The sequence below is a fragment of the Trachemys scripta genome, chromosome 8, assembly GCF_013100865.1.
Source record: "Trachemys scripta elegans isolate TJP31775 chromosome 8, CAS_Tse_1.0, whole genome shotgun sequence".
Lineage (NCBI taxonomy): Eukaryota > Metazoa > Chordata > Testudines > Emydidae > Trachemys > Trachemys scripta.
The window spans coordinates 29,716,488-29,740,589 of NC_048305.1; the positions used below are offsets into that span (position 1 = coordinate 29,716,488).

General features: G+C 43.6%; 1 protein-coding gene across 1 annotated transcript in view; it reads right to left on the reverse strand.

Annotated features, from left to right (window-relative positions):
* The window catches only part of SLIT3 (slit guidance ligand 3), a 780,962-nt gene extending 767,422 nt beyond the window's left edge, over positions 1 to 13,540 (reverse strand). The window contains exon 1 of the mRNA XM_034778698.1: positions 12,752 to 13,540. Within this exon, the coding sequence (XP_034634589.1) occupies positions 12,752 to 12,936 (185 nt within the window). The 5' untranslated portion in view covers positions 12,937 to 13,540. The remainder of the gene's footprint in view (positions 1 to 12,751) is intronic.
* Between the last annotated feature and the right edge of the window lie 10,562 nt (positions 13,541 to 24,102).

Here is a 24,102-nt window from a genome sequence, read left to right on the forward strand (position 1 = left end):
CCCACTTCCCTACACAGACCACAGATATCTCCTATAAAGTGTGTTCTTTTTTAGTGTTTCTTCACTCATCAACATACAATTATCCTATATAAATGTGGCTCCCCCAGTCCTCCAGAGTCTGCTTTCCAGTTGAAATACTTACTATGTCACTATCTCTAATCTGCAGCTACCACTTTTGAGGAGCACTAGATGGAATCTGAACATGTCTCCTTCCACCACCCCGGAACATTGTTTAGTACAGCTAACCAACCTGATCTGAGCAGGCTACCTGTTTTACACGGCTAGCTAAACAGGGGACTGCTATGGAGCTAGTACCCTGGCCAGTTTTTAAGAGAAGAAAAGAAAATAACTTCAAAAGACGTTGCATCCAGACATTTCAAGTAGATTAAAGCAAAACCTCTCTCCTGCAACATAATAATAATTTAACTTTATGAACAAAGTGACAATTTCATAAGAGTTCCTAAAGCAAGGTCACTGGTATATTGCAATTTAAGTATTATATACACCTCTACCCCGATATAACGCGACCCGATATAACACGAATTCGGATATAACACAGTAAAGCAGTGCTCCGGGGGGCGGGGCTGCGCACTCCAGTGGATCAAAGCAAGTTCGATATAACGTGGTTTCACCTATAATGCAGTAATATTTTTTGGCTCCCGAGGACAGCGTTATATCGAGGTAGAGGTGTACAATGCAGAACTTGCATTAGGCATGCCAGCTACACAGACACAGGAATGCCTTTCAAAATGAAGTTCTCATATTAATATTGTCCCATGTGTTTTTCAGGTCCCACATGCACTGATTTTATTATGTGCTAGAGTCGCCACATATTTGTGTCATTAAGAAGGATTAGTCAAAATATATTTGCAACAATTTCCTGGCGCTTTGGAACATCTCTTCTTTATTCCAGCCTTGCTCTATGGTTATCATATAATAAAAATTTCCTGAAACTAACATGGTGGACCTAGCTAATCACTCACCCTTTGGAGGAAGCAAAGCATTTTGTATTTGTCACTATTCATTTATTGCTGGTGAAGCATGCCTATTGTAAAGTCCTGAAGACATAAGCTCTCTACTTAGAAAAATATGTACACTCATAATATGTACACTCAGTAATTTAAATTCCTTCAGTTTTGTCCTACCTATGTTCTAGAACAGAGGTGGACAAACTTTTTGGCCCGAGGGCCACATCTGGGTATGGAAATTGTATGGCGGGCCATGAACGCTCATGAAATTGGGGGTTGGGGTGCAGGAGGGGATGAGGGCTCCGCCTGGGGGTGTAGGCTCTGGGGTGGGGATGAGGGGTTGGGGATGCAGGAGGGTTCTCCGGGCTGGGACCGAGGAGTTTGGAGGGCAGGAGGGGGATCAGGGCTGGGGCAGGGGCGTAGGAGGGAGTCAAGGGTGCAGGTTCCAGGCATCTCTTACCTCAAGCAGCTCCCAGAAGCAGTGGCATGTCCCGTCCCCGGCTCCTACGCGGAGGCACGGCCAGGCAGTTCTGTGCACTGCCCCGTCCTCAGGAGCCACCCCTGTAGCTCCCATTGGCCACATTTCCCAGTCAATGGGAGCTGCGGGGGTGGCGCTTGGGGAGGGGGCAGCGGGCGGAGCCCCTGCCTGCCCCTATGCGTAGGAGTCGGGGCGGGGGGGAAGAGGAGGGGACATGCTGCTGCTTCCAGGAGCCGCGCGAAGCAGGGCAAGCCCCAGACCAGGCTCCCCAGCAGGAGCTCGAGGGCCGGATTAAAACATCTGGAGGTCTGGATGGCCATAGTTTGCCCACTCCTGTTCTAGAAAGAGACTATGACTAGGGGATCAGAGTAGTATCATCTATGTAAGTTCAGTGTGAGATTTTCCAAGGCAACAAGGGCAGTTAGCTTTGAGTTAAGCATCCAAATCCCAATGACTTTTAGGGAGAGTTCTATATTTAATTAACTTTTGAAAAAATTCCCACCTATTCTTTAGCTTTTGAGACTACGCACCAACACCAAGCACACCAAATAGTCAACAGTGGCAGCCGTTTTGTGATGTCAACCTCAGTTTTTCCAAGAACATGAAAGTCCTACCCATGTAAGCCCTAAAAGCCATTTAACAGCCAAGCAACAAGTTTATCATTAACTACCTGGGCTCAAAAAAAAATCAGAGGTTTTTCCAATGTGAATCTAGTTCTGTTTGCAGCTAGCTATTGATGGTAGATTACATTTAAGTAATCTGATGGTTTTGCACACTAATTAATGTGCATTCAGTTTTACTGACGGGAGAGCTAAGCCAGTGACTGCAGACAGCATATAAGGCCTTTAAATGTGAATGTGTGATTAAAAATTCTTGTTATAGCCATCAGCGTTTTACTCATTCATGTCTTAAGGAAAAGGTACAGGGCAACATGTTAATAGATTATACAGGTACAGTGATATAACACATCAAGATCAGTTTTATTAGTAATTTCTTACCAGCCATGACAAAGTAGAGGAAGAGGCAGGAAGAAGAAGACTGTGATCAAGAAAAGGCAATCCACCCTCAATGGTTACCAGTATGTGCAAGTACTCAGCTATGACTTTGCTTTCATCATGCTTTAACTAGTTACTTGTTACTTTCTAGTTAAAGTGTTCAGTGTCTGATTTAAATTTATATGAGTGTCCATCCACAAAACTAGCTGACATCTTTTCCCCTTAGAGTAAACTAATGAATCTCCAAGTCATCCAACCTCAGGGAGTACAGTTCTAAACCACATATTGAATATTAGAGTTTGCAGTGCTGTAACTTTGTGGACTTAAAAGACAAGTGTCTGAAATTTGCTAAAAATAATGGCTCTAACAAGCCCTCTAAAGGCTCTAACAAGCGCCATGCCCATTCTATCTTCCCCTCCTGAGCCCATCCCATGAAGGCCTCAGCTCCCTGCTGCCTCATATATTGAGAGGGGGATGGGGGAAGCTTACTATCTCCTCTAGTGTGATTGGAAGCAGATAGGCAGTCCTCTATTGTCTATTCAAGAGGTTTATATGGACAACCTACCTCCAAGCCAGCATCTTCATGAGCTGTCAACTCTTCACACCCACACACATTTAGTAATTCCTTGTGCCATCTTCAATGGCTTTTTTGCCTTCAAGTAGCAGTGGTCTGGGGGCTGAAGCTATTTTCACTGTAGAGGGGAGGTGAAGAATAAGGCTGCCTTCTCTCCCTGAAGTACAACAGTCTGACAAGAGAAGAGAAGCCAGTGGGGGGATTGCTGAAGAGCAGCATAAGAGGCTTAAAGTGCTTAGGGTTGGCTACCACAAGCATGTCTCTCCAGCTCCCTCAGATAGAAAGAGGGCTGTAGATGGAGCTCAAACTCAAGTACCCCAGCCAACTGAGGACCACTGAAGAGCATGAACAAATAAGAGAAACTGAGGCTATTTTTTCCACTTAAGCTAGGTTATTTGTGAGGCACTTTCGTCATGTGCTTCATAGGTCTGGTGATATGACATTTTTAGATGCTTCAATGGTTTTGGTGTGGGGGGGACTGATTGTGGCCTCAAAACAAGGCTTATCCACCTCAGCACTCTGGTGAGTATTCTAGAACCATCCCTTTTAACTGCAGGGAAGTTGTATACAAACTGAGGTGTTACCAGAACGGAATTATGTTTGAGGAGGATGCAGAGAGCTGCACAACTTGGAGTTAAACAGCTCAAATCACTGAAAAATAGGAATTTAAGATTATGCAACTCATTTGTCATTGTGGAATTACAGAGACGAAGTCAGGCAGGAAAAACAAAATCACCCTTTTTCAGGTGGGCTTTGAGAACTTGGAATTAGTTTTCCAGGTTTGTCAAAATAGTTCAGAATTAAATATTTTCAAAGCACAAGGAATTTACATGAACTTTAAATGCTAAATGAAAGTTCAGTGTTGTCTTCAGCCAAAGTTGAAAAACTAGAGCTGGATGGAACACCCTCATTTCCAGAAATGCTGTTAGGAAGTTACAGCAGAGTAAAAGAGTTGGATAACAGTACAGCTGTGACCAGAAGGAGAGCCTGATATATTTAAGTTGCATACAAGAATTTTGTTTTCCTTTTTACAGGCCTGTGTGTATATCCAGTGAGCCCAGGGAAAAGCCAAGATCTTAAGCAGTGGCTTCCTCTCCTCATCTTGATGCAGGAATGAGAGAAGCTAGATTCCTCTTAAATCTCCTACTCACGAGAAATGGTTGCCATTAGGCCTAGGCCAGCCCAGCTGCTGTTAATTTCCAGGAACCAGGTGCAAAAGCGGGCAGCCAAAGGAAATGAGGCACTCTGGGTAACTGGAACTACGTAAAGGGACCTGGAACAACTAAACCTTGGGTCACTTGAGCTAGCAGCTCCTAGGAGGCATCGTATCCTGACTCAGTCTCCGGAACAAGCTCATAAGCTAAAGTGTGTGATATTTGCCATACTAAGACTTAAGCTGTTAAACCCCTGTTTACTGGCTTTTGTTACATGTTTATATGGTGTCCCCATTCCCCTGCCATTATCTGGAGACCTGAGGTTATGTCTACACAGCCCCACAGCTTGGATTACAGAGATGTAATCTGCAGCATGCACTAGTATGCTGTTCTCTGACTATGCTGGGGAGCCAACTAAAAGCTATGCTGGGGAGCCAACTAAAAGCACTTATTTCACATTAACGCTGTCCTGTTTAAAGAGTACCACATTAACATAAATTAGGTACCTTTTAGTTCACACCTGTAATGTCCACACGGGGGAATTAAAACACTGCATGCTGACGCGTGCTGCAATTCACACCCCCATAGTCCAAATGACAAGGCCATGTAAACAAACACAGAGTATTTTACCCATCCAGAAGGGCCATCCGAGGAATACTAATCATGTTGGATGTCAGTGTCAATACCATGATCAATGGTTGAAAATTGTGATATATTAAATAGCTAAATTATGCTGGTATTCCTGTACAATTACTGACTATAGCCACATGATGCTCAAATTAATCCATAGTGATTAATGTTGTTACAGCAAATACCAAACTACTGAATAATGACTGGATCCTTATTTACATTACTTAAATGCTAGCCAAGTTTTTCCTGCCTTGTACATTGTCCAGTTACTGTAGGTATTTTCATATGGATACTGGTGATAATGCAGATATTTTAAAACTCATTTTGAAACCATTCCATTAGGAAAAATGTGTGTGTGTGTGTGTGTGTGTGAGAGAGAGAGAGAGAGTGCCATCAGTCTGAATAGGTCTGGAAAGGCTTCAGCAGGTAACTTTAGCTTGCTTCAGTGCGATGCTGTGACATTTTTAGTGAGGCATGCAATTCTCCCTTACATGTCTTAGGTCAGGGTTTGGCAACCTCTGGCACGCGGCTCGCGAGAGTAAGCACCCTGGCGGGCCGGGCCAGTTTGTTTACCTGCCGCGTTGAAGCCGAGAAGCCACGGCCAGCACATCACTCGGCCCGTGCCGCTTCCCGCAGCCCGCATTGGCCTGGGATGGCGAACCGCAGCCAGTGGGAGCCGTGATCAGCCGAACCTGCCAACGTGGCAGATAAACAAACTGGCCCGGCCTGCCAGGGTGCTTACTCTCGCGAGCTGCGTGCCAGAGGTTGCCGACCCCTGACTTAGGTGGTCCAAAATGGCGTCCTCTGCATAGTATGACCTTGCATGCACTGCATGTGTGAGGTCATGCTGTGCAAAGGATGCCATTTTGCTCTACAATGTGCATTCACAGGCTAGATAGAATTGTCCCAAGAAGTGGATCTGGCCCGTGGGCCACCAGTTGGACTATGTTTTTTGAATCCTAGGGCTTGCAATGCATGCCTTTCGTACACAGCCTCATTTTCTCAAGCCTGTGATCAAAAAAGCAGCGCATGCACCATTTAAATTATTGGATATGCCTAAAGAAAAAAGACAGAATAGCTTTCTTCGCAAAGATAGCCTCCTGGCCTTTTTTGCTGTACTTCTTTCAGCAGTGTCTTTGATATGAGCTTAGGTTTAAAAGACTAAAGGGGCTTCAAAACTAGATGGCGTCAAGGAAATAAAAATAATATAAGCCTACAAGTAACATCCCTACTTTATTATTATCTACTGTTTCTAAGTTAACTTTTCACCCCTCCCTAACAGAGACACCCAAGATGACAGACCACCTCTGATCTGCTGTTGGCATAAGGAGACTATTAAAGTTTCAGCATCTGACAAGAGAGTGCAACAGTTGTGCACATTGCTAAACCACGTAATTACTGATATTGTGGTTGCTACCCTCGTCCTCCATCCCCTTCCATTGTTTAGACAATAAACAACTATAATATAGTGAGACCATGATCCAGCAAACATGCACATGCTTTATTGTATGCACATGAGCAGTCCCATTAAATTAGGAAGGCAAAGACATGCGAGTAAAATTAAGCTAAGGTTTTTGTTTTAATCAGGGCTTTAAATAGTTTGTGTTTAGAAGAACATGCTATCTCCCCTTACTGGCACATGGCCTAGTACAATGGGTCTTGACTGGGGCTTTTGGACACAACTGGTATATACATAAGTGAATAATAATCCTTAGTGGTAAGACTTCTTGAAAGTCAGAATGTTAATCTGACAATCAATATATTTAAAATATTTGCATATATTTTTAAAAAATGCTCTGCAGTAATGCAGAAGTATTGAAGAAAGGAGCTTGGAGTAAGTGATGTGACAAACAAAGCTGAGTAGGCTGAAAAGTATTACAAGCCAGTGTGACCTTGCAGTTCCATTCTCTCAGGCCAAGAAAACCACAATAATATATTTATACAACGGAAACCCCAGATCACATGAAAAAATTCCATAGTATGCTGATGACTAAACTTCCAAATTGCTCCTAAATATCGACATACTTGAATTAGATACTCAAGCATAGTGTAGGAGAGTGATTAGCCTTGCTGCGGAGAGTGAAACAAAAACTTTGCTCTACCAATTCAGAAAAGTAATATGCCACCAAAAAACTTACTATTTAACAGGAGAAGGAGGAGACACTGACTGTTGAGGAAACAGATGTGCTAAAACGTCACACCTAACAGAAACTAGATCTGAGCTCTATGTAAATTTTGGCTATGTTTCTCCATCTTAAACATCTTCAGATTTGGAGAAGAAGGGTATTATGTGGTCTAAATGGACCAGTGACTGGCTGTGACATGGTGCACTAGTCAATGCACACGTGCCTCAGCTAGGGTGACCAGATATCCTGATATTATCGGATCCGTCCCGATATTAGGGGCTTTGTCTTATATACACAACTATATCCCTCTTCCTCCCCAATGCCTCCCAAAAAAGTGTCCCGATGTTTCACACTTGTATCTGGTCACCCTAACCTCAGCCTCCTGATCTGTAAAACTGGGCTGACTGACTAATTGTTATGTGCTTTGAAATCATGGATTTAAAGTGCTATAAGAGTTAAGTCTACCGCGCTTCATTAGGTTTCTGTTCTAATTAAGTTAATAAATTCAACACCATAACTGTTTGACATGGTCTGTCCTGAATAGCTCACAGCATCCCAAAGTGATACAGCCGTGGAGTCCCTCTTCACAAGCACTACACAAACAAAAATCACAAATTATACTGTGTAACTAGATTACAAACAACTTCCAAAAACAAATATTAGAAGATAAGTCAGTTCCCTACACAAATGCATGTCAAGAGTCAAATTTTTAGGTTATCATCGTATGATGGTTTCACGAACCTTATATAAAAGGTAAATTAACCATCAAGCTGAGAAGCTAAGGGCATTTTCCAATAAAGCAATATTCACAAGCGAATACTAGCATGCCACAAAACAAATTGGCCTTGAGCATGATTTTATCTGTACAACTAAAGGTTTTAACTATAGAACTATTTCCCTCTTCATAACATGGCACAGCCAGTCAAGATTCCAGTGGAAAAAAAATAGACTATAATATGAAATTGTACATGGAAATGACAGCACTTCCAGAAACTGATTACAGCATACCAGCTCAGTTAATTAAACAAGTATAGTCCTACAGAACATTTTGGTAAAGTAAGATACATCCAAAAAGCTGAATGTGAAGTACATCCTTACATGTGCTATGTAATTTCTAAATAACCAATATTTGCTTAGGTCAATAATCCTTCATCAGAGCCACATATATCACCATTTACTGTTGTCTGTACGCAGTGACTCGTCTCTACAGAAGTTGATCATAATGCTTAGCTACTTGCTAAAGGCTGATAAAATTTTTAAACCAGTAATTTTCTCCATTATTTAGGGTGCTTGTAATGTAGTTACATTCAGTTTTCAGGATTTTGTTATGCAAGTCTGCAAAGACTAAATGTTTGTTTAAATATGTAAGTTACCAGTATGTACTTAAGCCAAGAAACAAAGTAAGATGTTAAGCCACGCTTTGCCTATGCTACTGATATATTTGTTCATGTAGAAAATTTCTTTAAGGAGCATCGGTTAAAAAACTAAAATCCATATTTTAGAGCCCATTTCATTTTGTTGAATGTTCTTGTCTGAGGTTTTGGGTAGAAGGAGAATTACATTTGTCGGTTCCTTTCGTAGTACAAAAGGTAAACGCAACATCTGTTTACTCTGTGCTTCACGGCAAATATTTTCATTTCAACTACCATTCATTTCCTCTGCATTTAGCCATATCTTTGCTGCACGGATACATTACACTGAAATCTCTGCTGTGTTTGTTTAGCTTTGCATACAACACTGCTAGCATAAATTAAATTTATACTAGACTTTTAAGGGAAGGGGACTAGCATAAAATGTGCTGACATTATGTAAAATGCAGCCATGCTTATACTCTAGATTTGATACTGCAATTTTTTACAATTTACTATGGAACACTAAATTGTAAAAAGTTTAGTCCAATTTTCCTCAGGATTATATCATCTTGGTGACCACTGGTTGCTCTGCAGATTGCAACCCTTGGAAAGAGTTACCACCACCAATTTTCTTTCCAAGAGAAGCAATTTCCAGACATTACAAAAATAAAGCATAAGTTTCACATTCATTATTAAAGTCACTGCTTTGACAGTTTTTTATCATACTAAAAAACTCTAGTGACTTTGCATTTCTCTTGATACAGGTAGATTTGTGCTAGTTAATTTTAAAGAACAAGTGTAAAGCACCCATTTCTTTGGTGGAATGCTTTTCTCAAGGCCTCCTTAATGTTACATTTTTAGTTTATTTTCCATTTGGATTCATTTTAAAACAAAATTAAAATAATATTTAGCCTGGCTGCAATAGCCCAAACATTCTGGAAGTTGTGCAAAACCATAATTTTAAGAGCTTAGTGTGGAAGTATTTTAAGTGATGTGGTTAGATCTATTGTCAATTTCAAATCAAAATAAGCTGCAACTGGCATTTTCAGCCTTACCTGGGTGCAGAAAGGATGAAAACTTCCCTTTATACAGAGTAAAGTACAGTGCGTACAAATAGCTGTCAAGAAACTCCTGAGAACGACATTTTCCAAGGTATCTTACGAACCACAGCTATTTGTTTTCTGACCTGGGTGATAGCATTATCATTTCACAGCTACTTAAACTTTTTTTTTTTTTTTTTTTTTACTAGTCAGAAGTCAGTATATTAAGCAAAATAGTAGAAAACTACAAATCAATAATCAGAGAGGTAGCTGTGTTAGTCTGTATCCACAAAAACAATGAGGAGTCCAGTGGCACCTTAAAGACTAACAGATTTATTTGGGCATAAGCTTTCGTGGGTAAAAACCCACTTTTTCAGATGTGGTTTTTACAAATCAAGACAATCTAATGTCACGCACAGAATTAGCAGATTGCCATGGAGCACACAGAACTGAGTGATATAATCACTCCATTCAAGTTTCACTTGTCATTTTTCAGGCAATTGGACCCCTTAGTAGGCTCCGAAGTTTAACAGGAAAAGTTAAGATTGAGAGTAACTGCCTAAGGTGGCTCCAAGATATAGTGAGATTCTAACAGCACATTTCAAGCCCTGAGCAATTATTGAAAACATAGAATATTTATGGCTAAGTGAACAGAAAACAGGCATTTATTTAATAGGTAGAAAAACAAGGCATCAGAATGAGTTCCTAGTCTGATGAATTTGGATATCAGATGATATCCCAAAAAGGCCTTATTTCCATCTGTGAATTTCAAGTTCACTTGATAGAGTGCTCCCGTTCTGTTCACTCTCTCTAAAGCATCTGTCACTTGGCACTGTCAGGGCTCGATGGACCATTGCGCTGACCCACTATGGCCATTCTTATATTCTTATAAGTTAGTGTAATTATCAAATCTAGCATAAGAAAAAAAGTTGGTTTACTATACCAATTTAAATAAGGATTCAAAATAGAAAAGTATTTTGAAAAGGTTATATTTCAGCTGATACTCTAAAAACAGCACAAATGGTTCATAAGATACTATCAGCATCAGTAGAATAAAACATTGAAGAAATAATGGGTACTGGTAGATAGGATGCGGTAATAAAAATATAGACTCTAATATACATCTTCTAGATAGTACTCAAATCTTATTACACTGCAGTCTGTATGCTACTTTCACAAGCTATCAGTTAATACTATGCATGAGTGAATACTGGCAAGTTAATAGTCTGCTATTTTAGAGTCTACATTAATAACTTAAGAAGCTCTCCATTTACACATTATAACAAAGATCATCCGAGATACTGTATTACACCAATGAGATTAATTTTCCACAAAACGGTCTTCAATAGTTTTATTTCTGAGGTATGTTAGAGTCTTCAAGTTTTATCAGCCTATTATAAAAGAGTACACTTGTGGTAAAGGATTAAAACTTTGCTGTTTTATAATCTATACTGGATATTACAACCACTTAGTGTACATCTATAATTTTGCTGTATTAACCACTTGTACATGCATATAGATTCATAGAATTTATGGCCAGAAGGGACAATTGTAATTTAAACTGACCTCTGGCAGAGCACAAGCCATTAAATTTCACCCAGTAATGCCTGCATTAAGCCCATATCTTGTCACTGAGCTAGAATATATATTTTAGAAAAGTCTAAGTCAAGACTGGATATCTTAAGTGATAATGAATTCACTATGTCCCTAGTAAATTGTTCCAAAGGTCAAATACCTTATTGTTAATATTTGCACCTTATTTCTAGCCCAAATTTAACTCATTTCAGCTTCTAGACCTTGAATCTTGCATACAGAATATGCACATCTCACCAAGTTTATGAGTTGTGCACGGCATATGAATTTAGGGTAGTATATAGACCTAGTGTTACTGTTGACGACTCTGTATTCTGCTACTAGATTGAACTCTATTCTCTATATTCCAAGGCTGCTGCTAAACAGTGTCTCAAGTTCCAGATCAGAGTTTTATGCAACAATAGATGTTAATCATTTTCAAAACACTGACATTCATTTGCTCAGTTGGTGTTAAAATGGTCTGTGTGCGAAATTGCAAAGTATCGCTGAACTGCCATACTGGGAAGTTGTGTGGTTTGTAAGATAACAAAACTGCTATCATTAAAGGGCTAATATTTCCATTATGAGTTGCATTTGTGGAAGCATTAATGACTTCCATAACAATTCACCGTGGGCTGAATCTTAGCCTTTGAGAGTTGAGCCCATGAGAACTTTTTGCTTAGTCACAATTCATCTGCTTCTTTTTTAGTTCCAGGAAGGTAAAAGAGTTTGAGGATCTGAGCTTTCACTAAATAAACTGACTCCACTAGCCAAAATGAAATATGGTAGGCAGTCAATCCCTACATTGGGCTAACTGTGTTATTTGCAGAATAGTTCCAAACCACTGAAGTATATTTCGTATGGGATAGCTAATTTTTCAAACGTTAAAAAACTTAACTACACTTCAGTTTGGTTATCACTGGCAACTAACTATGGAGCTGCAATGACGTTCTGTCAAATGTTCAGTTCTACACATCTCCATTACATATTGTGTGAAATATCTATATGCCATATGCACGGTAGTAACCAGTGTCAGAGATACATTCCACGTTGCTTCAAGGGATCTCCAGCATTCCATTAAGGGTTAATTTAAGATTGAAAAAGCTGAGGCATTCACGAAGAAACTTTAGCTTCAAGATAGCAATTTAACAGTGCATTTATGGTGTATGGTCACAAAGCCTTAGAAAGCATTAGGGCCCCTAACTCCTGTTGCACTCAGGTATTGTAGCTCATGCTGTCTGAAATACCCCACCACACAGCAGAATCTAGGATATACCATAAGGGGAGTAAAGGACTACTAAGTGACAGGCTTCCCCATAACATTGCCTTGCTCTGTCAGTTTAAGACAGAAACCAGAGATTGCATTAAAACAATCTATTATCCATTTTACTTTATTTCTGCCAGCAGCTGATGTTTCCATGGGAATGCAGTCACCATGCTGGGAAACAAAGCAAGAAGGAATCAATCCTAGTCTCCAGGTGAAAGCACCCAGATTTTTAATCATATGTTAAATCTCCTGGAGTGTTTCCAGTGCTAACCCGTGTCAGTGCCACAGCCAGAGAGTTTTGAAGCCCTTAACAAACTAGATACTGCAAAACCCACCACAGCAAGATTTTAAACTTAAGTTACTGCAAGAAACAAGAACCTGACACATAGGGCTTGATTAGCACAGAAGCAGGATCAGAGCGGCTATAACTTCGGAAAGGTTCCTCCCCCTCCCTACTGCAAACGTGAATCTGTGCTTGATTATTTAAGCTGTTAGGACGGTGCGGGCTCGGAGTCTGCACCGATATGAATCTGCAGGGAATCTCACCAAGAGCGCTCCTACAAGTACTCTCGAAACCTAAGTGTGTGTTACTTACAGTCTCTCTGCATTCCTGGGAATACCCCGCGGCACGGTTTTCAGTCCCAGCCCATGACAATCCACGGTGGAGGCAGAGCAGGTACATTTATTGGGACATCCTCCAACAGGCATCCAAGCCACGGAGCTCCAGAAGCTCAGGATCACTCCCAGCCACAGGGATGCACGACTTCCACCGAGCAACATGGTCTCCGTATCCCTTCCCCAAAGGGTGCAAAAGGATGCAAGGGCAGGCAGTCCTCAGAGGTGGGAAACCCCTGCGGCAGAGAGTGCAAAGGGCTGCGAGGGGTTCTCAGCACAGCCCGAGAGAGCCCACCTCTCCCCGCATCTCCGCTCGCACTCCTGGAGTCCTTGGAGCACCTCCCAATCTTCCAGGGAGATCTGGGGGGAGGGTTATGTTCCGTGGTGCCTTTCAGCCTTTCAGGTTTCCCGGTGTTATCTAACCGGCACCAGCAGGCGAGGAGTTTAGCAGCGCTCCAGCCAGAGGAGTCCGCAGATGAAAGAGGAGCAGGGAGTTAAGGTAAACAGAGCTAACCATCCATCAGGGGTTTCGGCAAGCAGCCCCCACCCCACTCCGCATCGCCCAACCTGGCAGGGCAGGTAACCGCTGGGGGAGGCGATGGCGGAGATCTCAGAGCGCTCCAGCGGCCAGCTGCTCAGTCCCTGGCTCCTGCACCTTCGCCGCTCCCATGCCAGGCCAGCCTCGCTGGGGGCCACCGCTGTGTAGAGCCGCGGGATCGGAAGGCACTGGACGCGGCTCCCGCGGCGGCCGCCTTCCCATTCACTGCGCGCAAGGCGGCCAGGCAGACACCAGAACCACGGGGGCCACTCCGCCCCCCTCTCCTCCCAAAATATCCAGGCCAGCTCTCATTGGCTGCCGAGCCCCTGACGTCGGCAAAGTTCTGAACTTTGGGGGGAAGAGAGGAGGTGGAAGTGTCGGACTTGGAGTGGCCCCGAGCCATGGCCATTGTCCCGTGCGCTCTGCCGGGCTCTGCGCGCGGGGCGGCACCAGGAGGGCGCGCTCTCTGCAGCAGAGCGCAGGGGGCAAAGGTAAGGGCTCTGCTGCGGCCCCCGCCGGTAGCACTACGGCTTGGGGTCCCCTCGCTGGGAGCGGCCCCGGATCGGGGTTCAGACAGGAACGTGCACGCTGCAGCAGCGCCCCCAAACCGCCCGACGCTTCCGCGTCCTACCCACCGGCCCCAACTTTCCCCCTCTCCAGGGGCAACTCACCGCCTCCTTTTGTTGCCTTCTGTTCTCTCTCTCGTGCTGCCCTCTGGTGGTGAGAGAGGCGCATAGCGCCTTCTCGCTGCTCGCAGGGACGCCTGCGAGTGACAGGGAATTTGCTCCTCTGCTCAAAGTACGCCGCGTGCAGCAGTCCTGGGGTTCATTCCAGCCCCTGGAAAGGGAGATGGGACTGACCTGTCTGACCTATAGGACAGTGCTCCTCTACTGCTTTCTGCCTTTATCACTCCTTGGTGCCATAGCTAGTGTTTAGGCCATACATGCAGTGTGTTAACCCTGCAACAGCTAGTCTAGGTACTTAAGCTGTATTTCCTGGTATTCGGGGCCAATTGTAGGGGGTAGCAAGCAGAGCAATTGCCCTGGATCGCATGCCATAGCTCTCCTTCCCCCTACCCCAGTTGCATCATATCTACGGAGTGACTGTAGATGCTGTAATACTGGCATTACATGTAATTTCACCTCTAAAAGGAGAAATAACTCACATTAAAGCAGAGGATTTCACACTGTGGGGCCTGCCTCCCAAGGGCGTGGGGGGGGGGGGCCCTGGGGGCTGCGAGCAGATTTCAGGGACTCTGTCAAGCATGGCCCACATTAGACTTGCTAGAGCCCAGACAGAAACTGAAGCCCTGCCACATAGTACTCCAGCCCGGGGCACTGAGCCCCACCACCTGGGCTGAAGACAAAGCCTGAGCCACTTAGCTTTGGGGAGCCCCCTTTGGTGTGGGGCCCCGGCAATTGCCCTGCTTGTTATCCTAATGGCAGCTCTGGCTTTTATATACATAAAAACAGTTGTCCTGGTACAGCTGGGCTATGGAGTTTTTATAGCATGTTTCCGGGGGGCGGGTGGAGAGGGGGACTCGGAAAGAAAAAGGTTGAGTATTCCTGCTCTAAGACACCTCAGCCTCAACCTGCTAAAACTACATCCAGAAATGAATGGGCAGCGAGTGCACACTAGTGTAAAGGAGTGGCCTTTATACAGCTGCAGAAAGGGCAAGTGGATTCAAGTCATGCGTATGAGGGATGTGAGCTATGTAAATGCCTAGAGGCAGGTAAGGGACTCAGGCGTCAGCACCTGAGCTGGCTGCTTTGTGTCCCCTCAGCCTGCCAAAGATCACAGAAAGTTGCCTTTGAGAAAGAAAGTGTTCGGGCAGCTCTACAGCACTTATCTCCTACTTCCCAGATCTGTACAGGAACACAGGTGAGGGCAGAGCAGAGCGCACGGTTCTCCGCTTGAACCTCAACTGGCTCTCTCCATGAGGTCACCACAACATACTTGTAACCTACTTCAACAACAGTAGATGGCAGCAGCACAACTCCTCCCATTGTGCGTCTCCTGTAGGACCAAGATCAGCACTAGTTACTGCCATGTGTCACCTGCAGAGTCCTGATTACCCACCTCTTTTCCATGTTTGCTTGCAATGTCAAAAGCTCAGCTGCAGTTTTGTCAGTGACACTCATCTGTATCTCTCCTCCCATGCAAGCCCCAGCACTGGTAAAGTGACAGTCTACAGGAGATTAGCTCCCTGATGAACAACAGCTGTCTCAAATGCAACCCAGGCAGGATTAATGAGAAAAGTGCTCTGAATAACCAGCCAAAATGCTGTTTCCTCCTCACCAATAAGAGCATAGAGCCTCCATTGGTCAAAGTGGTGTGAATTCTCAGGTTCCTGGTTGACTCATCACTGTGCTTGGATGACCAGACAGCACTATCTCAGAATGCCTTTTCACCTCCAGTTGACTAACAAACTTGACCCATTCTTTCCAGATGAGGACCTGGCCACAGAGAAGTTTTCACAGATCACCATCAAATAGGATTATCATATTCACTGTATCTGACACTGAATATATAAATCCAAAGGCCAATACCAGTGTGGCTGCTTTCCATCTTCATGATTTAATCTATTGTGAGCATAACTCCATATGCCAATTACTTCTATTGACCTTCAATCTCCTTCCAACAGCAGTGCAAGGGTTTTGATCCTAATCTTGAAAGCTATTAGTGGATCAAGCCCCATCTCCAGTAAAAAGCCAAAATTAGGGCAGGGGACTTTAGATGAATTCAGGAGCTGATAACCTTCAGGAAATGCTTCCTCCAATAAATACTTTCCACTGTATCAATTACAACATTAACATCCTTCTATACTCTTCAACCTTCTCCCCCAAAACAAACAAAATTAACTCCACAAACCACCAAAATAAATAAAAAAACGCACAACAGGTCTAAGTAAACCAAAAGAGATGGCTAACAGACAACTGAACCAAAACCCAACTGTTTCTACTCCCAATATAGTTTAAAGAGACACACTCCATCAAAGCCACCAAGAACAGTTACTTTAATTGGGAAGTATTCAGGTACTGTGGGTGACAGTATTAAGCACTACCGTAGTAGTGCTGCACTCTGTTATTTGTGGAGCCATTATTTCTTTTCTCAAATTTTGGGATACTTGAGCAGATTGCAAAAGGTTGGAAAAAAGTATAAATTTCAAGAATTTTAGTACTCTAGTGCGGAGGAAGTGAAGACTTTACCCAGCTGGACTTTTTACTATTGTCAATTGCTAGGAACTGAAAGAAAGGCATAGACCTTCTATGTGGTTCATCTTGTTTAGTATCCGATGTGACAGTGGCCAGGATCACATGCATCAGATGAAACTGTGAGGCACTATACCCTTGTGGCATAATATGGCCAGAAGGGAAGTTTCTTCCTACAGTGGCTGGCATTTCAATAAGGAAAAGTAGACACACATTTTAAGTGAATTCTTTGAAACGCCTGCAGGCTGGAAAGCGCTCATCTAAAAACACCTGGTGTCTAGTACAACAGAATCATGATCCTTGATTGGGGACTCTAGGTGCTACTGCAACAGGAAAAAAAATTAGTTTACCCACTTTAGGAACAGCCCTTGCATAAAGATGGGGATGGACTGAACAAACATCTCTCTCCATGATTTTATCTACTTATTGATTTCAGTTTTGACTTATCTTCCCTTTCTGGATACTTTTGGATTTTCTTTATCTTTATAAAAGTATTAAAGTATAAAAGGTCTAAGTTCCAGAGGGGGCATTTATAAATATACTCTGATCTTAACAACTCAGCCAACATGCTTTGCATTATGCTCTGAAATTAAAAGTTCATCAGACTCTGGCCAGTGGGGGAAAGGGAGTTCAAAGTATGAGTTCATTGGAGAGAAGGAATGTAGCTAGGAATTTGTTAACAGGCTGGCCAATACATTTCTTCCCCCTTCCCCCATCATCTTTAAAGTTAGACGAGCTGTTATACTCATTATGATCACTAACAGTAGGTGCAGGTACAGTGGATTTACTGTATGAGTCTAGCAGAATGAATAAAGAGCTTGTTGATTAAGCTGAAACCACTGGCAGCGTGTCAAAAGAAATATTGCCCAAGTTAATTAAAATTTGTAGGCCTTGTCAAAGATGGCATATACCTGCCTACACCTATGGCAAAGCAGCATCAGTGGCTGTTAGTGTTATGTACAGCGGAAATGTTGGTCCACAAGTTATTAGAACCTATGCCTATCTGGCCTTTATTTGCTTTTCACAAATGTTTGTACAATTTAATTTATTTTTAGTTGAAATGAAAAAAGTAAATTTGGAGCCATAGCCAAGGTAAGGTGAGTAGAGTAACATTTAGGTCTAAATGAGCAACAGTTACTAGACATGGCAGAAAGTAACGTGTAGTTGAAGTTCTTCGCGCCAGCAATGGTCTTATGTATTTGTTTACATCTTGCACAATGGGGCAGTGAACTTCGCTGAGGCCTCTCAGCAATATTGTATCGCCAGCAGCAGTCATTTTTCTCTCCACTAGAGAATGGAACTGCCAAGAGACTTAAGGTGATAGCTCCACTTGCACCCCATTATTAGGTGCTGTGTAAACTTAGAACTCTCTACTGGCAGCAGGAGAATCCACCTTTCTAAGGACCTCATCCTGCAGCTTGCATGCCTGCGTGGAGCCAAGGCCCATGGATCAGAGTGGGGCTCACATGGACGAGGTTGCAGGATCCAAGCTCTAAGTTTGCAGGACTGCCCCACTTTGACCCCCAACACCCCCACATCCCAGTTGAAATAGAGCATTTCTTGCATTAACTTGGCTACCTTAAATTAGAACCAGTTACTACGGGTGAACAAAAATACAATTAAAATTGAACATGCAAGTATGGCCACAAAGTTGTATTTCATTTGTTCTGTAAAGTCACAACTCTGTATTGTTCTTTTTTAAAAAAACTTCCACATTCCTTGTGTTAATAAAAACCACGTACGCACTTTGACCATCCTGTTGAGAAGAAGTCACACGATTTGAAATTTGAGGAGAAAGCAGCAACAACCAGCAGCAATATGAGGGTGTTAAAACGAGTGAACTGTAGGGATAGAGCTACTGTATTGGCTGTGGAGTTTCAAATAATTAAAAATTAAACTTTAGTATAGGTTAGAAATTGCAAGATGACAAAAAGAACCTCAAACAGCAGCAGTGGCTAACAGACACTAATACTTCACCAAAGGGGGAAAAAATGAAAAGTCTTTAAAAACTCTTGGGAGGCACAGCACCATTTTCTACAAAAAATCAAGATAAGAATTAACATTTGCTTTTGGGGTATATTGCAGAACTGATTTTTCTGTTTGGTGAATACAAGGATATTTCAAGACATATCATTATAGAGAAACATGCAACCTGTGCCGATGCTGCAACACAGTCAGAATCATTGTCCATTTTCCCCATTTCCCCCCTTCCCCCCCCCCCCCCCCGCTTGCTGGGCCAAAAATGAATGATAGTATAACCAGAGCTGAAGTTTTATTTACAGGATTTCTTTTGGAGCATAACATCCCTCTTGTAACCATGTTAGACTTTTATTCAAGAAAATGTTCCCAGACTCCAAAATTGCCAAAAGCTATGCATGTGCTTCCACAAAAATGTCCCACATTATACAAAGGGCAATCACACTTCAAGAATTTGAAAGTGTACAGAGTGTGATTGAAGGTCATGACTGATATTTTGGATTGGCATTGGATACCAGTTCTGATAAGCTTGTGTTTTCTAATCTTGGTTACATATGAACACCCAGAAACTGACTTTACAGTTACTGAGCTTTTAGATATGGATTCTTGCACATTGAATAACTCTCAGGAATTGTTTGATGCAATCCAGAATGTGCTATCAAAATACCATGTCGACAGGAATGAATATGCTATGTATTCAGCAGACAATGCTGCAGAGATGCTGTGTAAGCACAACAGGCTCAAATGAAAGCCAAGCAAATAAACTAAGGAGCATATGCAGTGGGGTGCTGCCACCTTGTTCACTTAATGGCAGAGCATGGGTTGAAATCACTGAAGAGGAATGTTGAGGATTTGATCATTGACTACAGCTTTCAGAGACGTGTCAAAAAGAGTGGAATCACTGAAATGATTACATGATATATTGCTAGGGTTACCAGATAGCAACTGTGAAAAAATGAGATAGAGGGTGGTGGGGGGGGGAATAGGTGCCTATAAAAGAAAAAGTCCCAAAAAATGGGACTGTCCCTTTAAAAATGGGACATCTGGTCACCCTACACGTTGCAGTAACAATGAGAAGAAAAGTGTGAAGCTTCTGAAAAAGTGCTGTCTGTCTTTGGAGAGATCTACTGAATGTATCTTGGCTACTTGGGATGGGCTGTATTCTCAGTTTGTCAGAACCTTTGATGAGGAAGAACAAAGAATACTGAGGAACTTAAAGAATCATTTGAAGGTGTATTGTTTTAGCATGCAGTTTTGCCCACATTTAAAGAGTTCAACTGACTCCTCCAAACTGAAGCACCAATGACATTAATCTGTGCATCCAACAATGATGATGCTATGGTAAAATATTCTTTTGGAATTTGTGCAACCCTCCATGGTAGCTGTGAATGAAGTGTTATGGAACTAAATTTACAAGGACTCTTCTGTGCAGTAACCAGTATCTTAAGTGTTTGTGGGCTTTGAGACACAAAACTATGCCAGAAAACTTACATGATCAATACAAGACCACATAAAACATTCTTAGTTGAAGCTGTTCAATTTTTGGGAGATGGGAGTGGGGGAGAAGCACTGCATTACATGAAAAAGGCAATGCTTTTAGAAGACTTTGTATTTAGGAGCCTGGCTTTTGATAATCCCACCAGTTGTTTGTTAGCACCTTTCCATGATCTGCTTTCTGAATTTAAGGATTATCAACTCTTTTATACAATTCCTGAATATGACAGCATTGTGAGAACCAAGGAATTTTGGGATAAAATTTCAAATGAAAGACCTAGTAAATAGCCAGACAAGGTTCTCTTTGCTTTCAAAACCTGTAAAATTCATATGTTTAATCCCCCACAGCATAGCTTCATTTGAAAGTCTATTCAGCACAGTATGGAAAATAAACATGAGAAGTTCATTGGGGGGGGGGGAATCATACAATGTGTATGAAGAGGCAACAACGGGGAGGAATACAGTATGTGCTATACTGGCAGAAAAGTCAATACCTTTTCCCACATGAAGCATTGCCAGTGGCAGCCTTTAACTGGAGTTTGCAAAAGGCAAAATCTGCCACATATGCCTGTTTGTCCAGACAAAAGGAACACGCTGCAAAGTAACAGAAGGAGCTTTTATATAGGCAAATACTTATTTTTTCTATGCAAAACAAACAGGTTCCAGATTTTTTTATTTTATTTTACTAACAGTCATTTCACAAATTGTCAGTGGTGAAGACAGATAAAGAAACATTTATTGGGCTTAGTCTTCCAGTAGTTTGAACATATTATAAGTGTCATACCAAATCTTCCCCCTAAACATAATTACTGTATTTTTATTGTGTCCTGCTGAGACCACTTAAAATATTGAAAGGTGCAGTGACTGTGGCATGGGCAGTCAGGCCTAATGGTTGGAGCAGAGGGTCAAAACCAAAGACAGCGGCAGGTGTCAGGCCAGGGTCAGAGCTGGAGACAACGTCAGGGTAAGGCAGAGGAGCAGGGGTGTGGAGTAGGGCAAGACAGCAGGGACTGGAGTAGATGGTGATCTGGGATGGGAGGACAGGAACCAGGAGCAGGTTGGAACTCTGGGCTCAGGTAAGCAGGAGAGGTCCACAGTCGCAGCCAGCCAAGGATTCCTCTAGTTGCTCGGACAACTTCCTGGTTTATATAGCGCTCCTTAGCCAATACGGGAGGCTGGATGTTTCCCTATGGGGAGTGTTGGGGGCGGGGTCCTCTGCAAGCTAGCCCTTCACTCAACCCTACTGTAATTAGTCAGATGAGCTGCTAGGTGGCAGTTGTGGTCTGAGCAATGCTTGGGGACCTATAGGCCCAGGTTTGACACCTGTGATCTCTCACAGGAGGATTAAGACAACCTAGATCCAGTTTTCACCCAGACAGTCTGGTTTTTGGCTTCTGTGTCCAAGTGCCATTTAGGGTTTCCAGGTGCCTGGTTTTTGGGTATCTGGCAACCCTAAATGGCACCTGAACCAAAAGTCCCATTATTGTGGGGTGGGGGGAGGTGCCAGGTCATTAACCCACACCAGCCTCTGCTCAGCCGGGGCTGCCTCCTGTAGGCAGGCTCCTTGAGATGATCCTGCGAGCAACAAGGGGAGTGGGTGGAAAGGGGAGAGGAGTGAGCAACGGGGGTAGGGCCTTGGAGGAATAGGCGGAGCAGGAGGTAGAGCCTCAGGGGTCCAGTTACCAGCAATTAGAAAGGTGGCAACCCCACCTAGATTTAATATGATAGACAGACAGGTCTCAACAACTGTGCCATGCTACATTTCTGCGGGTATGTCTACATTACAGCGTCACTCAGAGCGCTGAAGGGAAACCGCTGTTGTGTGTTCACACTGTCAGCTGCCTGTGCAATAGCGAGTTCACGCTTGCATCGGTATTTGGAGTGGTGCACTCTGGGCAGCTATCCCACAGAGCATCTCTTCCTCTTCTGCCATTAAGAGTTGTTGGAAGGCAGAGGGGGTCGTGGGGCATCCTGGGTCCTGTCCCAATGCCCTGTGATGCATTGCTTCGCATCCCAGCAATCCCTGTGCTTCAATCTGCAGTTGGTGCCATCTTTCAACGGTTTGTGTACTGCACGCCCTGCCTCTTTCAGGCTGCAGGAATGGATCCCGAAGTGTTGACCAATATGCTGCTCGCTCTCACTAACACATCAAGAGTGGCAGTGGAGTTATTTCCTTAAACTACAAAGGCAAGAGGAGTTTGACATTGATCTCACCATGCATAGCAGCTACGACACAAGATTACTTGTGGCATTCATGGAGGTGCTGACCACAATGGAACGCTGCTTTTGAGCTCAGGAAACAAGCACAGAGTGGTGGGATCACATAGTCGTGCATGTGTGAAATGATGAGCAATAGCTGCAGAATTTTTGGATAAGGAAAGCCAGTCATGGGACTGTGATGAACTGACCCCAGCCCTCCGGCGCAAGGACCCGAGAATGAGCGCTGCGCTGTCATTGGAGAAGCATGTGGCGATTGCACTGTGGAAGCTGGCTACTCCAGACTGCTACCGATTGGTTGCTAACCAGTTCAGAGAGGGAAAGTCGACTGTTGGACGCATGTTGACAGAAGTGTGCAGGGCCATTAATTTCATCCTGCTCTGAAAGACCGTGACTCTGGGCAATGTGCATGACATTGTGAGGCTTTGCACAAATGGGCTTCCCTAACTGGGGGGGATGGGGGTGATAGATGGCATGCATATTACAATTCTGGCACCGGACCACCTAGCTGTACATAAATCATGCCGAGTACATAAATCAGAAGGGGTATTTCTCAATGGTTCTCCAGGCGCTTGTGGATCACTGTGGGTGTTTCACGGACATTAATGCAGGCTGGTCTGGAAAGGTGCATGACACACGCATCTTTCGGAATACGGGCCTGCAAGCAGGGACCTTCTTCCAGGACCAGAAGATCATGTAGGGGGAAGTCAAAATGCCCATTGTGATACTGGGAGACCCTGCCTACCCCTTAATGCTGTGGCTTATGAAGCCATACACTGAGCAACTTGACAGCAGCAAGGAGCGGTTCAACAGGCTGAACAAGTGCAGAATGACTGTTGAGTGTGCTTTTGGCCGTTTAAAGGCCCGCTGGTGCTGCCTATATGGGAGGCTGGATCTGGCAGATGACAATAATCCTATGCTTATAGCCACATGCTGTAGTCTCCATAATATTTGTGAAGGGAAGGGTGAAAGCTTCACTCAGGGCTGGACTGCTGAGGCTCAGAGCCTGGAGGCTGAATTTGAACAGCCAGAGACCAGTGCTATTTGAGGGGTGCAGCGTGGGGCCATAAGGATCAGGGATGCCTTGAGGCAGCAATTTGAAGCTGAAAGCCACTAACAGTTGTTGCTATGCTCGGGAGTGCAGTGCTTGTAATGCTAGGAGGTGATTGGTGCAGATGATGCACTATGAAGATTTAAGAATATTGCCTGTTGCTTTGAAGGGCTCTGTTTGCTTTCAATGACTGGAATAAAGATTGCTTTCAAACCAAAACAATTCTTTTATTAAAAACCAACAACTGGAGGAGAGAGACAAAAACAAACACAGCAGCACTGTGGGGGATGGGGGAAGGGAGGGTTCCAGGAGGAGGTGGGATCCTGGGATGGTTAAAGATTTATGTCCAGGTATCATATGCAACCTTCTCCTTTGGAGTACAGTACCCACTGCACTTCAGCAGGGCTAAACTGCAGAGGGATGGGTGTTGAGAACAGTGGGTACTGGGAGTCCACAAGGCTGGACTGTGATGGGGAAGGAGTGGAATGCAGTGGGTACAGACGGGAGCCAGGAGGTTGATAAGAGTGTGTTGGTGGTGTCTGGGGGGGCACATGGGAAGAGTTTTGCGACAGCGGAGGTGCTCAGTTTGCAGTGCTAGTAGCACCTGAAACGTGTCCACTTGGCTCTCCATAACATTTAAGAGCTGCTCCATGGCTTCATTTTAGCACTCTGCATTCTCCTTTCAGTCCCTCTTCTCGCTGTCCCATCATTCCTTCAATTCTTGTTTTTCTGCCATGGAGTGCATCATGACATCACGCAGAAAGTCCTCTTTAGTTTTTCGTGGCAGTTTTCTAATTCTGTGCAGCCATTCAGCCAGTGATAACAAAGAGGGAGGCTGGGTT